At 46.1% G+C, this 13,031-nt stretch overlaps 1 protein-coding gene across 1 annotated transcript; it reads right to left on the bottom strand.

Moving 5' to 3' along the window:
- Positions 1–8,875: 8,875 nt before the first annotated feature.
- Positions 8,876–12,794, bottom strand: fam110d (family with sequence similarity 110 member D). Its single transcript, XM_045217407.1, is given in 3 exon segments — positions 8,876–10,815; positions 10,817–11,263; positions 11,265–12,794. Coding segments are annotated over 3 exon segments (1,389 nt in total). The 5' UTR covers positions 12,021–12,794; the 3' UTR covers positions 8,876–10,629.
- Positions 12,795–13,031: the final 237 nt, after the last annotated feature.

The following is a 13,031-nucleotide window of genomic DNA, read 5'->3' as shown; positions in this document are numbered from 1 at the left end:
GCAGTAGCCATGCATGCCCCCATCCGTCCCGCCTGTCATCAAGGTGTCATTAAAAGCCCTAGCCTGCGTGTCTGCTAGTCGTTCCTCCGTGGGCCCTGACAGAAATTCCTCCTCATGCCGCCTAGCTCCTCCGTCTCTATTTCGGACTGACCTGAGAATCTGGTGTGTTGCTGGGTACTGGGGGGGTTGATGGGGAGTTGATAGAGGTTGTCAGGAGGCAGCGCTATTGTGGGATAGAGAGGATTGGGGGGTAGGGAAGTGGGGATTGGGCTTTAATCTTGACCCGTATGGACTTAACTGGCCAAAAAACCCAGAAAATTTAAGATGTGCCTCCCCCACAAACGGGATAATACACAATACAAAGGGATAACTCAGATATGACAATCCTCTTTGGATGTCGCAAGAGCTATTGAATCCTATTTGTGGTTTACCCCATTGGCCATATTCTTTTACACATATTTAACACCTTTTTTGTGTAGGCACAAAACTACCTTCATCCTTCCATTCAATTTTTAAAACCGGTACCGGTTTCCTTCAGACGAGTCTAAACTGACAGATTTTGATGAGGATTTTTGTATTATGTTACTTAGATTAACGCACCGGTGTGTCAATCGACTGTAAGGGGAACACCTGCTCTTTCCATGACATAGACTGACCAGGTGAATCCAGGTGAAAGCAATGATCCCTTATTGATGTCACTTGTTAAATCCACTTCAATTAGTGTAGATTAAGGGTCCTCCAGGTTAAAGAAGGATTTTTAAGCCTTGAGACAATTGAGACATGGATTGTGTATGTGTGCCATTCAGAGGGTGAATGGGCAACATGAAAGATTGAAGTGCCTTTGAACGGGGTATGGTAGTAGGTTCCAGGCGCACCAGTTTGTGTCAAGAACTGCAATGCTTCTGGACTTTTCACACTCAACAGTTTCCCGTGTGTATCAAGAATGGTCCACCACCCAAAGGACATCCAGCCAACTTGACCCAACTGTTAGAAGCATTGGAGTCAACATGGGGCAGCATCCCTGTGGAATGATTTCGACACCTTGTAGGGTTCATGCCCCGACGAATTGAAGCTGTTCTGAAGGCAAATGGGGGGTGCAACTCAATATTAGGAAGGTGTTGCTAATGTTTGGTATTCTCAGTGAACTGTATATTGGTTTTAACCAGACTGTAAGCCCAGTTTGACAGGGCCAAACATTGGATAGAGCGACTGCTCTCAGAGTTTAAAGGCCTGGATTAGTGCTGCGCAAATCCCTTCAGTCAACATCCTTAGGTGACATCATGCAGGTGATTTGCTTTGAGGAAGGCCTAATTGAGTCACTCAATAACTTTACACCTGTCTGAGTGACGGTGAATTAACCAATTAGACACCTGGGTTAAGCTCTGGCCCCTCAGGGCGGTTTCTGGGCCCTCCATGTCATTTGAGGACCCCACAGGACCACACAGAGCCCAGCCCGTCCGTACTGTGCCTGAAGGTCATTTGCAGAAAGACCTGTATTAAGACATAGACAAAGCCATCTGCTGTCTGTAATTTGAAGAATTAAATGTCCTCTATTCATTTTCGAGGAAATAGTTATCTTCGTGCCACTTTGCACAGTTGTTGTTTGCTCATTTGGGTTTGCATTAATGCATGAATATCACAGGCAATACATTACTTTTGATTGAATAAACATTCACTCTCCAATTCAAATTAGCGATTCTCCTGCAAGAAGAATGTTTGTTGTGATTTCCACGTTAATTAAGGATATTTCTCAGCCAAGCAAACAAAATTGCTCAGAGGGTTACATATAAATAGACTTCCCTGTAAAACATTATGCATCTCTTCTTCTCATCCCCTCTCTGAGCTGGTTTCCTTTCATTAACTGGAGATTCAGTATATATACAGTTAGCCTACAGTACATGTACTCCTGATGATCATTGCATAAGTACTGTGCCTAAATGTAGAAATACAAATAATCTTATGTGGTTACCCTGAAAAACGTGAAACATATAGAGCCACCCTCTATATGACACCAGGAAATTAAAAAGTATATATTTTTTAAACGTATAATCACAGATATACAGTAATTAGAGAGAAGATTTGACTCTGCTCTATATCAGGGTCCTACTCCTCCCTGTTAGGCAGATGTTCAGATTCTGTGCATCCCTATATATCACTCATTTACACATAACTCTTGGTCATCAATGACTTATGATGGACAGTCAGAGTTTTGACTGAGAACTGATGAATTCCTGATATGGATGCCATATAGTAACTCTAGCTAGTTTCGACAGTGGACAATGTGGTGGGCAGATATCCTCTAATATTATGGCGGCCATTTTTGGCTGCTATCTCAGGGGAGGTCCTGAGCAGCATGGCGCCGTGGTGAAGGGCCATTCCTCTCCATGCCAACCAGGCAGGGGTTAAATAAGGAACGGCGAAACCCCAGAGCAGTGGGCGACTGTGGGCGAGGTCACACACACACACACTCTGGTCTGCTTTGATGTTGGTCAGTCGGGGCTGGAGCACAGCAGGCAATCCCACAGGAGCCTAAGGAGAAACCCCATAGGGAGGAGTGACACTACACTCTGCTCTCCGTCTATACTCTCACACAGAGCCACTTACACTACCTGTCTCTAAGTTTAGCTTAGAAATCTTATTAAAGAGATACTTCGGGATTTTGGCAATGAGGGCCCTTTATCTACTTCCCATGAGTCGGATGAACTCATGGATACCATTTTTATGTCTATGTCCAGTAATGAAGGAAGTTAGAGGTAGTTTCGTGAGCCATGCTAGCAGATACACATAGACTTCCTGTCATTGCGCTAACACTAGTTAGCATTGGCTCGCTAGTATCCCTTTAACACATAGCCTAGATTTCGAGGCTTAATAACGTTTCGTTTGCTCCAGAAACTGAGTAATTCACTTAAATTGGACAGTGAACAACATACCTACTTCCCTGTAAAAAGCCTGGGAGTTGTGTGTTTTTAGTCCCACTCTCTACCCCATATCCTGGGACCTAACTTGGTTTAGCTTCCTGCTCCGTGGGAATATGTGTAAACTCGTCCCATGCAGATATACAGCCGGCAATTAGAGGGAGAGAGACAGAAGACGGTAAATTACTACCAAATCCTCCCTGCCGGCCAGTCCCCTGAGTCTGGCTGCTTTCTAATCAGGAGGTTTCAGAGTGGTAGGCCTCCTTTCTCTCTCACACTGCCCCAAGGTCACAGTCTTAAAGGGATACTTTGGGATTTTGGCAATGAGTCCCTTTATCTACTTCCCCAGAGTCAGATTAACTTGTGGATACCATTTTTATGTCTCTGCCTGCAGTTTGAAGGAAGTTGCTAACTAGCGCTAGTGCAATTGCTAACTAGCGTTAGCGGAATGACTGGAATTCTATGGTATCTGCTAGCATGCATTGGCTCGTGAAACTACTTCTAACTTCCTTCATACTGGAGTCATAAAAATGGTATCCACGAGTTCATTTGCCAAAATCCCAAAGTATCCCTTTAAGCCTAGACGGATTCTCCTCTTATGAGCAGAAATATGGTTGTTTTCCCCCTTTTTTTTAATAAGGAGACATATTTCAGTTTCTCAATCAGACCTGTTTCATCTTTGTACATTGCACAAACAAATTTAACGGCTTGGGTAACACATCAAAGCTCAAACCAAGGAAAGGAGCAAGTCACTCACTAGTTAAAGCTGGCCCATATTGTGAACATGTGGGGATATGAGACAGTTTTACCCGGCTCTGAGAAAACATCAAGAACTGAAAGTGAAATCGAGTAAACGAAAATAGCGGGGATACAATAAAAGTACGATTACATTGTGAGGGTTTTAGTATGAACTTTAAACTCCCTGGGAGTCGAATGTCAAAGCATGAAAGGTCTAGTTGAAGGTTTTTACTAACACATCTACTGAACATGGAGCAGCTGTCTGCCTGATGTTTGCTCCACGTTAGTTCCCACATGACTAGGAATAGATCAGTACATATGATTAGCCAACTCTCCTCACCACTGATCCTCTTTTACAAACTATTAGATTTAAGAACGCTGCTGTACATTTTAGCAATATACTGTATAGTAAACCCAAGTTGCAATGAATATAATTGTTTTTTATGTCTCATAAAGAAAATTAATATTATTACTGACAATTTATGAGTGATATAAGCCAAACATAGCAAGAATTGGCACATTTACATATATCATTTTTTTTCTTCAGAAAATGCAATTGTTCATGTTTCATAAGAGGTGTCATATAGGGTTCACGTCTTAACAGATCCCTTTTGAGTTCACTGTACATTCACAGAGCCGATAAACCCAACACACCCAGGCTACCCCAGGTTAGTTCCACGTTTGGTTCCAGCATTGTGTTTCCCCTGACCCTCTCCCTGCCCTGTCATCAAAGCAGCCTGAACCGCCCAACTCCTGACCACAGAGTCTCTCTGTCCTCTCTGCACCACCCAGCCAAAACACAAGGATTAACTGGCACAGTGCTGCTCATTACTTTCTCACCTCTCTCCTCTGGCAATCTATCCTCCGGTATCTGGTAATTCAATTAGCGTATTGTGGTAGCTAGCTAGTGTGTTATGATGTGGCTAAGGGTATGACACAGTAATAAGGCATTAGCTGGTCACCACCAATGCTTTAAACTACCATGATCCTTGGTCTGCTCAGTCACAGTAAAAACATCACTGAAACAACATGGAATTAGATTAAATTAGTCAATATCAGGCCGCTTTTATATGACATGTGTTGGATGACTAAGTAAACTGTTTGCGTTGTAATCTGCCACTTAGACTCTTAAGGCTTTGCTGCTGTCGCTAATGACATTATCACATTTTCACAGCTGACGCAAAGTCGAGAGTGTGAGAAGGTGTTACTGTGTCTGAGTGAGATATTTTGACTAAGGAAGTCTATAGCCTACTAACGTTACAAAACACCCAAGCCACCAGCATCTCAATAAACGTTGGTTTCGGTTTCGGTTCAACAAGAACTAGTCAACCCTTGCCTCACAATGGGCTCCATTGACCTCGCCACCACATACAGAAAATAAAACACATAAAACTCTTGTCTGCTCTTCCTGTACGTTTCCACCCGAGCCAACCCAACCCCCCTCCATCCCCCTTCGTTGTTGTCTTTGCTGACGTCAAACCTTCTTGTGAAGAGGAGCTAGTTGTGTGTGCTGGTGTCTCCTGGTCAGGTTTCCCACAGGGGCGCACTATACCTCCTCTCCCTGACCCCAGGGAGCGAAGGTCGCATGAGAGAGGGGAGTGAAAAGGGCTGTCTTCTGATTTATGGCCCAGTGGAGCCATTGGATCCCCCTGCATCCCATGGTTTTTGTTAGGAGAGGGGGCACACTGAAGCTGAACCACCCCCCAACCCCCACCCCATCTACAGGTTGAGGGTCTAAGGTTTCAAACCTTCACAGAGACAGGGTTGGGTATGGGGAATGGGTGGGTGGGTGGGTGGATGGGTGAAAGAGGTAGGTGCGTTCCTTACTTTCTCTGTAGGTATACAGTGTAAGTAGTTTTGGGTGTTGGAATCAATCTGATCAGGTTTTGGGAACGACATTACAGAACTCCAATACATAACCCTTGAAATATACTGTAGCCTACATCACAGCATGAGTCATAAATGATATAAATCCAGGGCCGTGCACAGACCTTTCAGGGGGCAGGTGCTCAAAATTAAAAAAGCTGACTCACCCAATGATGCACAGCTCATTTGCTGGCTTGGCCGATGCGCTCGTGCCAAAAGCCTCCCACTGGGCACAGACGTCAATTCAACGTCTATTCCACGTTGGTTTAATGTCATTTCGTGGAAACAACGTTGATTCAACCAGTGTGTGCCCAGTGGGCTATCACTCTCTTGTAAACAATGTTCGCTCAATAGGCCTATTTGGAAGTTTATAAAATATATATTTCTTTTTTACAGCAGACAGATTACAGTCCTTCCTTTTCAGCAGGATCCATTTACTTTCCAACCTGTGTTTTTCCACAATTTTATTTTAATATTGCGAAAGGCCTGTTTTGTCGTGCGTTCCCGACTGTAGGCTATGCCTTATTATTGGGCTACAAACAATCCACAGCTTGGCAATTTAAAAAAGAAAATATTGATCCTCCGTGGCTAAATTATAGGCATCACAAGCCATGCATGTTTGGACACCGGGCACGCAAAATCTCCATACAGGGCAGACTGGGAAAAAGGCACAACCGGGCGCACGTGAGCTCCGTACATTGCAGACAAACGGACAGGGTAGGGGTGGGGGTGGTGAACTTGACGACGTCACAACGACTTGGGGGAGGTGGGTTCAGAACAACAACGACAAAAACTGTATACACATTTTTTCTTTACTATACCACCACCCAAAAGGGCACTTAATGAGTGGGAGGGCAAAGGGGCAGGTGCTGGGGTACAGGTAGACCCCTGTCTGTTCACATGCCAGCATATATTCATCATCTGTTTGAGTCGTTTCTCCCCCCTGTTATGGAGTTGTAGTTTTCAGTTCTTTCGGAGGTTTGTCTCAGGTTTGTGTCACTGGGTACTTGGGCCTGAGCCCCCCCCCACACACACATACACACAACCATTTGAGGCCTCCGACTAACTTCCCCCATTAGTTTGTTGTTGTCATTGACTAAGACATCCCTTATGAAAACGTGCCTCAGGAATGCCTCCCATCTCTGTGCCATGTGCTAGCTCTGTCATGGGGATCCTGTGCCGCGGTGGTTGTGTGTTTGCATGCTCTGGTGTAAGTGTGTGTGGTGCACGTGCGGTGTGTATTCATCCCTCTCTCTCTATATCTCTCTATGAGTCATGAATCGGGCTTCTCTCAAGCGTGGACGGTTGCAGCATGCTGGAGCTGCTGGCCCAGAAGAACTAGGCCAGATTTGACACACTTCACAACCCCTGCTAACCCTGACACACATTGCTATTCAGAGCCCAGGGAGGGAAAACACAGAGCACGAATCACTATCCAACAGGGCAAGAACGCACACTAATAATATTGCCAGCAGTAACATACAGTATGTCTTTTTGAGGGGGAAATACTGTATGATGTAAACCTGTCCGAGCAACATGTGACAATGCCTTATAGTACGGTGTCCATATTAGGACAGCCTCAGTCTCAGCAGGCCTTCTGCAGATAGATAGAGACGGGTGCTGGAGACTAGAGTTTTAGAGGTCTCCCATCTCGAGGCAAAAGGAAGTCTGGTTTCCGTCTGCTGATTCCCTAAGATGTTTTCTGTCCCGTTCTATAAACAGGTCAATTATGCTTGTCTGCCACTGACTGCCTTAAGACAACTCTAATATTCATAAAATTGCTAATGTGCATAAGGCTTTCACATTCATAAGGTTTTTGGCGAGTTCAAGAGTTCAGTGTTTGTTATTCTCAGTGATCTCTGATCTAGCCTAGTTCCAGATCTGCTTGTGCCATCTTCCCAATTCCTATGGTCATTGGCGTGACAATGACCAAAGAAGTTGGCAAGACAGCACAAACAGATCTAGGACCAGGCTACCTCTGAACCAGTCCTCAAATAAAAATCAGGGCAGCGAACAGAATTTGGGGACTCTTAAGGATATGGTGGTGCTGGGTAAACACATGGTGTTGGAGGTCTGGTCTGGCTCTCTGCAAGGCCCCCTGAAGTTTAATGTTAGGAAAAAACCCACATCAGCATCAAAGCCGTGGATGGTAGATCCCTGCCAGGTTATCGCCTAATTTCCATAGGCAAGCCAAATTATTTAGAAACCCTTTGATGTCTAACAGGTAGAAACCTTTTTTTTTTAGTATTCTACGTTTGGAAAACAACATTTGGTGAAATGTCTTTCCATCAATGTAACTTGATATCATCAAATTCAAACGGGCTGCTGCAACTATTGGGTGTTTGGTCTGTTTATCCCGGAAAGGAGAGGAGCAACCGAAAAAACTTGAACATGTGTTAAAAACCTGGTACTACGAACCAATAACAGGATGTAACAGCAGGCTCTGTAGTCAGCCCTGACTGACACCCACAGACAGAGAGGATACCTATTGTTCTCCTCAGAGAGAGAGAGAGAGAGAGAGAGAGAGCGAGAGAGTGTGTGTGTGTGTTGGATGGGAGAAGGGTTTGGAAGAAAGAGACTGTCTGGCTCTCTCCTCCAAACTAAGACAGAAAGACAGAGAGAAAGACCGAGGGAAGAAAGGTAGAGAGAGAGAAAAATAGAGGGAGAGAGATCGAAAGAGATAGGTATACAGGCAGAGAGAGAAAGAGAGAAGAGACAGAAACTGAGAAAATGAAGCGATCGTCCATGGACGTCTCAACCTGACCACCCAGACATAGCATCAGGCCACTGTCTCATTTGTGTTGTCTGTAAACAGGACCTGTTGCAACTCACTCAGGGGTTCTGTATGCTCAGAATGCTAAAGGGATTACCACAGGCAGCCTCTTGAGCTAATGTGAAAAATTAGATGTGAGGTGGTGGAAAGAGACAACAAAGACTCAAGGGCCAGACAACATCAAAACAGTGACTCACTCACTCTTTTCCACCAGTCTGTCCTAAAACAACTTATGCCATTTACAGAGGAGTTTCTTTCTTCTCAAAAGTAGTTATTAGCCTACTGTAAACAACAGGTTGCCTGTATCCATGAAATGGTTAGCTAAGTTTTTAAGACTTAAACTGCAATTATGATTGCAACGTTAAAGAGTGGATGATGTCATCATATACTGTTTCTGTCAGACAGACTTTGTCATGCTTCCCTATGGTGTTGATGTGGTATACAGAAATGTGTGCTGCTTAATGGTTTTTGTATACTTGTTTATGTCTATTGTAGCTGGAGCCAAAAACAACAAAAAATAAACATTTCTTTTCGCACAAATATGACTTTATTCTTTTAATTTTCTGTGTTCATCATCATACACATTTCTCTTTGGAATAAAAACAAAACCTCTCATATATGGAAAATAAAAACATGGATAGAAAAATTTACAGAGCCATTTTGTAAACATGCAAGACAACAGTTTTCTCAGGAGTTTCCAACACAAATCAAGTTTAAAGGGGTGGTCCAGTTGGTGGCAGCAGTGCTACGGACAGAGAGAAAATACCACGTCTCCAAACGGGATCTGTTGTTGATTTATTACATGGCCTATCATGTGACCTTCCTCAGGTCCAATATTACTCCACCCAATGCCTCTCTCTGTCTCTCTGGTCACATTCTAACCTGTCCATACCACCCGTGGACCTTCAGTTAATTTTTCAGAGGTACCCCTGGGAGACCTCTGATCAAGGTGACGTTTTCCTTTACATAAAAGGGGCATCACTGACTGATTGATGAAGTGAGGTAGGATCTATAGCTATTAGAGGTGGGGGGGGAGAGAGGGAGTTCTCACCCTCTTACCATCCTCCCTCAGGCCTAGGGATGACCATTGGCCGCAGGAAGGAGAGGAACCCCCACCCCCACCCCTGAGGGAATCTGGGGGACTCTGTAAACATCAGCTCTGTGAAGGTGACACCCTTAAATATTTCAAGCTGATAGCTCATGGTCCCTTGCACTTTAAACACTTACTATGGTGAAATCTGTTACATGAAAACAGCAACAAAATAGTATTTGTTTGGTGAGGAATTTCAAATGCCCTTTAAGTGAATATTTTGTGGTAGCGAAGTAAAAAGTCACTTTTTTCCAGAAGGAATTCACCAGTTATCCAGTAAAAGAACATATCACACTTTAATTTAAATCCTGCAATGGCAACAAGGTAGCTTACAAAGTAGCAACAGATATAAAAGGCAATGCAGAGTTCGCTGCCAGCCAGTTACATAGCTGTAGATGTCAAAATCAATAACAAATGTGTCACAACTAACGTATCAGTGGTCAGTAGTTGCTGTGCAAGAGTTAGCTCTCTTTGGGGTAAGAATCAGAGGTGATGTAGGATCAAAATAACCGACCCTGCGTGCCTCCTTGTCTAATACTACTGTCCCGGTAGTACTGTCTCTAGAGTATTATCTCAGTGTTTAATAATAATACTCTATAAAAAGTCAAAGCTGTTTCTCTCTCTCTCTCTCGTTTACTCTCTCTCACTTTTCGTCCAGTTCAGTGCATTAACAACCCCACAGGGGTCCCTTGCATGTTTGTTCCAACGCCTGCGTTTAAGAAGAAAAAAAAGCAACACACAAACTAAACTGGGACAGTTCGGAATGAGGTACTCACGGTTCACTCCAGTTTAGACAAAAAACTTTGTGGTTTTCCATTCTAAATTATTCATTTGTTCGAGAGAAGAGTGTAGGGTTGTGTTGTTGTGCGTCCACAACACTAAATACAGCCTCATCTGTGCCTGTTATTTTCTAATTTATGTGCCTTATTGTTGGTTGTAGGTCAGAGCGGGGCTTAGGTGAGGCTGTCAATCACTATAGATCTGACAATACCTATTGGTTAGGATAGGGAGTGGGCGGGACAGCCATATCCAACACAACCACACACTCACTGACACTAACATCTGCAGGGGTAAATGATTCCACTCGAAAATAAGGTGTAGGCCATCCACACCCCTCGCACTTTCCATAGGACATATAAATACAGCATATCAACCTGTGAGAAGACTAAGGATTACAGTACAATAACAAATTCTCTGTCCTTCAGTCATAGGGGAACATGTCTTTTTTTTTTGAGCGTAATTTGTGTCTAAACTGTGGACTCTTTGGGCCCCTCCTGCGCTGCGTTCTTGCAGCTGTAGAGCCACTTGATGACACGGGCGTTCCTCTCGATGATTGACACCCCCGTGGTCAGCTTCTCGGCCACCTCCTCCTGGAAAAGACCCGCCTCTCCCGAGTGGCGGGAGAACTCGCTGGGCTCCGAGCCACCGCACCCCTCCCCCTATGCTCCTCAGCACCAATGAGAGCGTGTCTACGTCGCTGGCCCCACCCAGGAAGTTCTCGGGCCCCAGCCGGTCCACCATGTCCAGGTCCAGCCCACAGTAGTCAAAGAAATGCTCCTGGTCAGACAACGCCACCGAGCATCGCAGAAGCAGGTCTGACTTGGAGCGTTGTAGTCCTGAACGCCGCCGCGGTGGTGGTGGTGGCGGCACCCGCTTCCAGATGTCTGCCTCGTTGTCAGTGTGGTCACTCATGTCGTTGCCCTTGGTGATGCCATTGCTGTTTCTGGTACCATTGGTGGTGCCATTGCTAACACAGCTAACACCATTCTTAGTCCGCTCCAGTGTACAGCTGAAGCCAGGGCTGAGGCCAGGGCTTGGCAGCGGTGAGCGCTCGTGGTCCGTCTTACTGGATCTCCAGCTACCCGGCCCTCCCTGTCTCCCGATCCACGGTGTCCTTGTCATTGGTCCAGGACATGCGTGAGTCACCATCCCGAGACGGAGCTTTCTCCTCGCTGATCACCATCTTCTGGGTGCCCCCTTCACCCCCGCCACTCTTCTCCCGCATGGAGCCCTGGAAGAGGCGGCGGACAAAGTTGTAACCCTTTATCTCCATGTTGGAGTTCCCCAATATGACGCCACCACTAGCCAGGCTTTTGCACTCTTTCTTCTGCCGGTAGATGACCAGGGAGTCAGGCCGCAGCATGCGCTTACCGGTGCTCCTCCTCAGGATGGGGGCACTGTGAGGGGCTACCAGGAGTACGGAGGGTGGGGTCCTGGGGCTGGGTGGGGTCACCTTGTTAGCATTACTCCTGTTCCGTGCTTCCACATCCACCGACGTCCTCCGATTCTCCTTCCTCGAGTCATCATTCTCATTCTCGTCTCGTACGGTGAGGGGGCCGGTCAGGGTGGTGAAAGGGGCAGAGGATCGGCGGGGTGGCAGTCGTGGGGTGAGACTCCCAGGCACGGTGAGGGGACGACGGTGTGGAGGAGGTGGTGTGCAGGGCACCAGGACGGGCTCCTGTTTGGTGTTGATGACCTGCTGGCTCTTAACGTATTTGGCCTTGTCTGCCTCTAGTCTCTCTACAGCACTGATGGAACGGCCCTGGCCCCCACCATCCATCTGCCTACGCAGGTAGTCCGGGCCCTTGTTGAGGAGCCTCAGAGGTGAGGGAGATCCTATGGGTGTTAGCGGCTTCATGGTGCTCCACCCTTCTGGGTAAAGACATCAAAACAGCAGCCCCAAAATGGCTGCCTTCTCCTGCAGCTAGTGGCGAAAGGTGTTCCCCCTGGATCTATTGTTGTCCCTTTCAAGATCTAGTCTGGTGTGAGCTCTTCAGTAAGCTTTCTGCTTCAGAACTATAGCATAGCAGCTCCCATTCTCACTCACAGTTCCTGAATCTCTCTACTGAGGAAATAACTAGGTAGCAATTCTGTGACCACAGAGGCCAAGTTTGTTGTGGGAGCTTGCTATTGATAGCTTATAGTCTCTTTTTGGGCACTGTTGGAGCCCAGACAAATTGATATCTCTATCCAGTATTTACACAGGCATTTGGATAAATGGGCAGGGTGCAAGGAAATCCTTTTGCCGCTGGCCAAGAGCACTCCCAAATGAGACGTTCTCCTGCCCACAGCGCAGCAGAAATAGCAGGCAGAGTTCACTTTGAAAGGGTTACTATTTTTCACCCTCCCCTTTTTCTCTCTCTGAGCGATCACTCCTTTTCCGTTGATCTTTTCACTGAAGGTTAGCCCTGGGAAATGAGATATAATGGCCTCAAATATTTGCTTTGTGAAGGGAGGCAGTCTGAGGATGCTGGGTCGAGAGACTCCTATTTGTTCGGCCGCCGTCGCGGTTGAGGTGACCTGAGGGTGGGCGGCACCGGGACACTTCGGATGTTGACGGACGGATGAACGGACGAAGGACTTGTCCTTGTCCTCACCTGCACTCACAGTCCCTGGGAGAAAACAGATAAAAAAAAAAGAGGTGTTAGCATGGGCTGCTTTTCTCCAGGGCAGCAGAGACAGAGAGAGACCATATGGCAGAGAGTGACAGTGGTCCCTAAAGCTCACACTGAGCTCATGTCCTCTTTAGAGCTGGAATGAGTCCTGTGTCTGGCAGGAAAGAGCTGGGCCAAGCTCCCACGCATGCACTGAGCTGACCGCTATTGGGAATACACAAAACATGCCAAACCAAGTTTTACCAGGAATTCAA

The sequence above is a fragment of the Coregonus clupeaformis genome, unplaced genomic scaffold (genome assembly GCF_020615455.1).
Source record: "Coregonus clupeaformis isolate EN_2021a unplaced genomic scaffold, ASM2061545v1 scaf1051, whole genome shotgun sequence".
NCBI lineage: Eukaryota > Metazoa > Chordata > Actinopteri > Salmoniformes > Salmonidae > Coregonus > Coregonus clupeaformis.
This window is presented reverse-complemented; position numbering and strand designations above follow the sequence as displayed.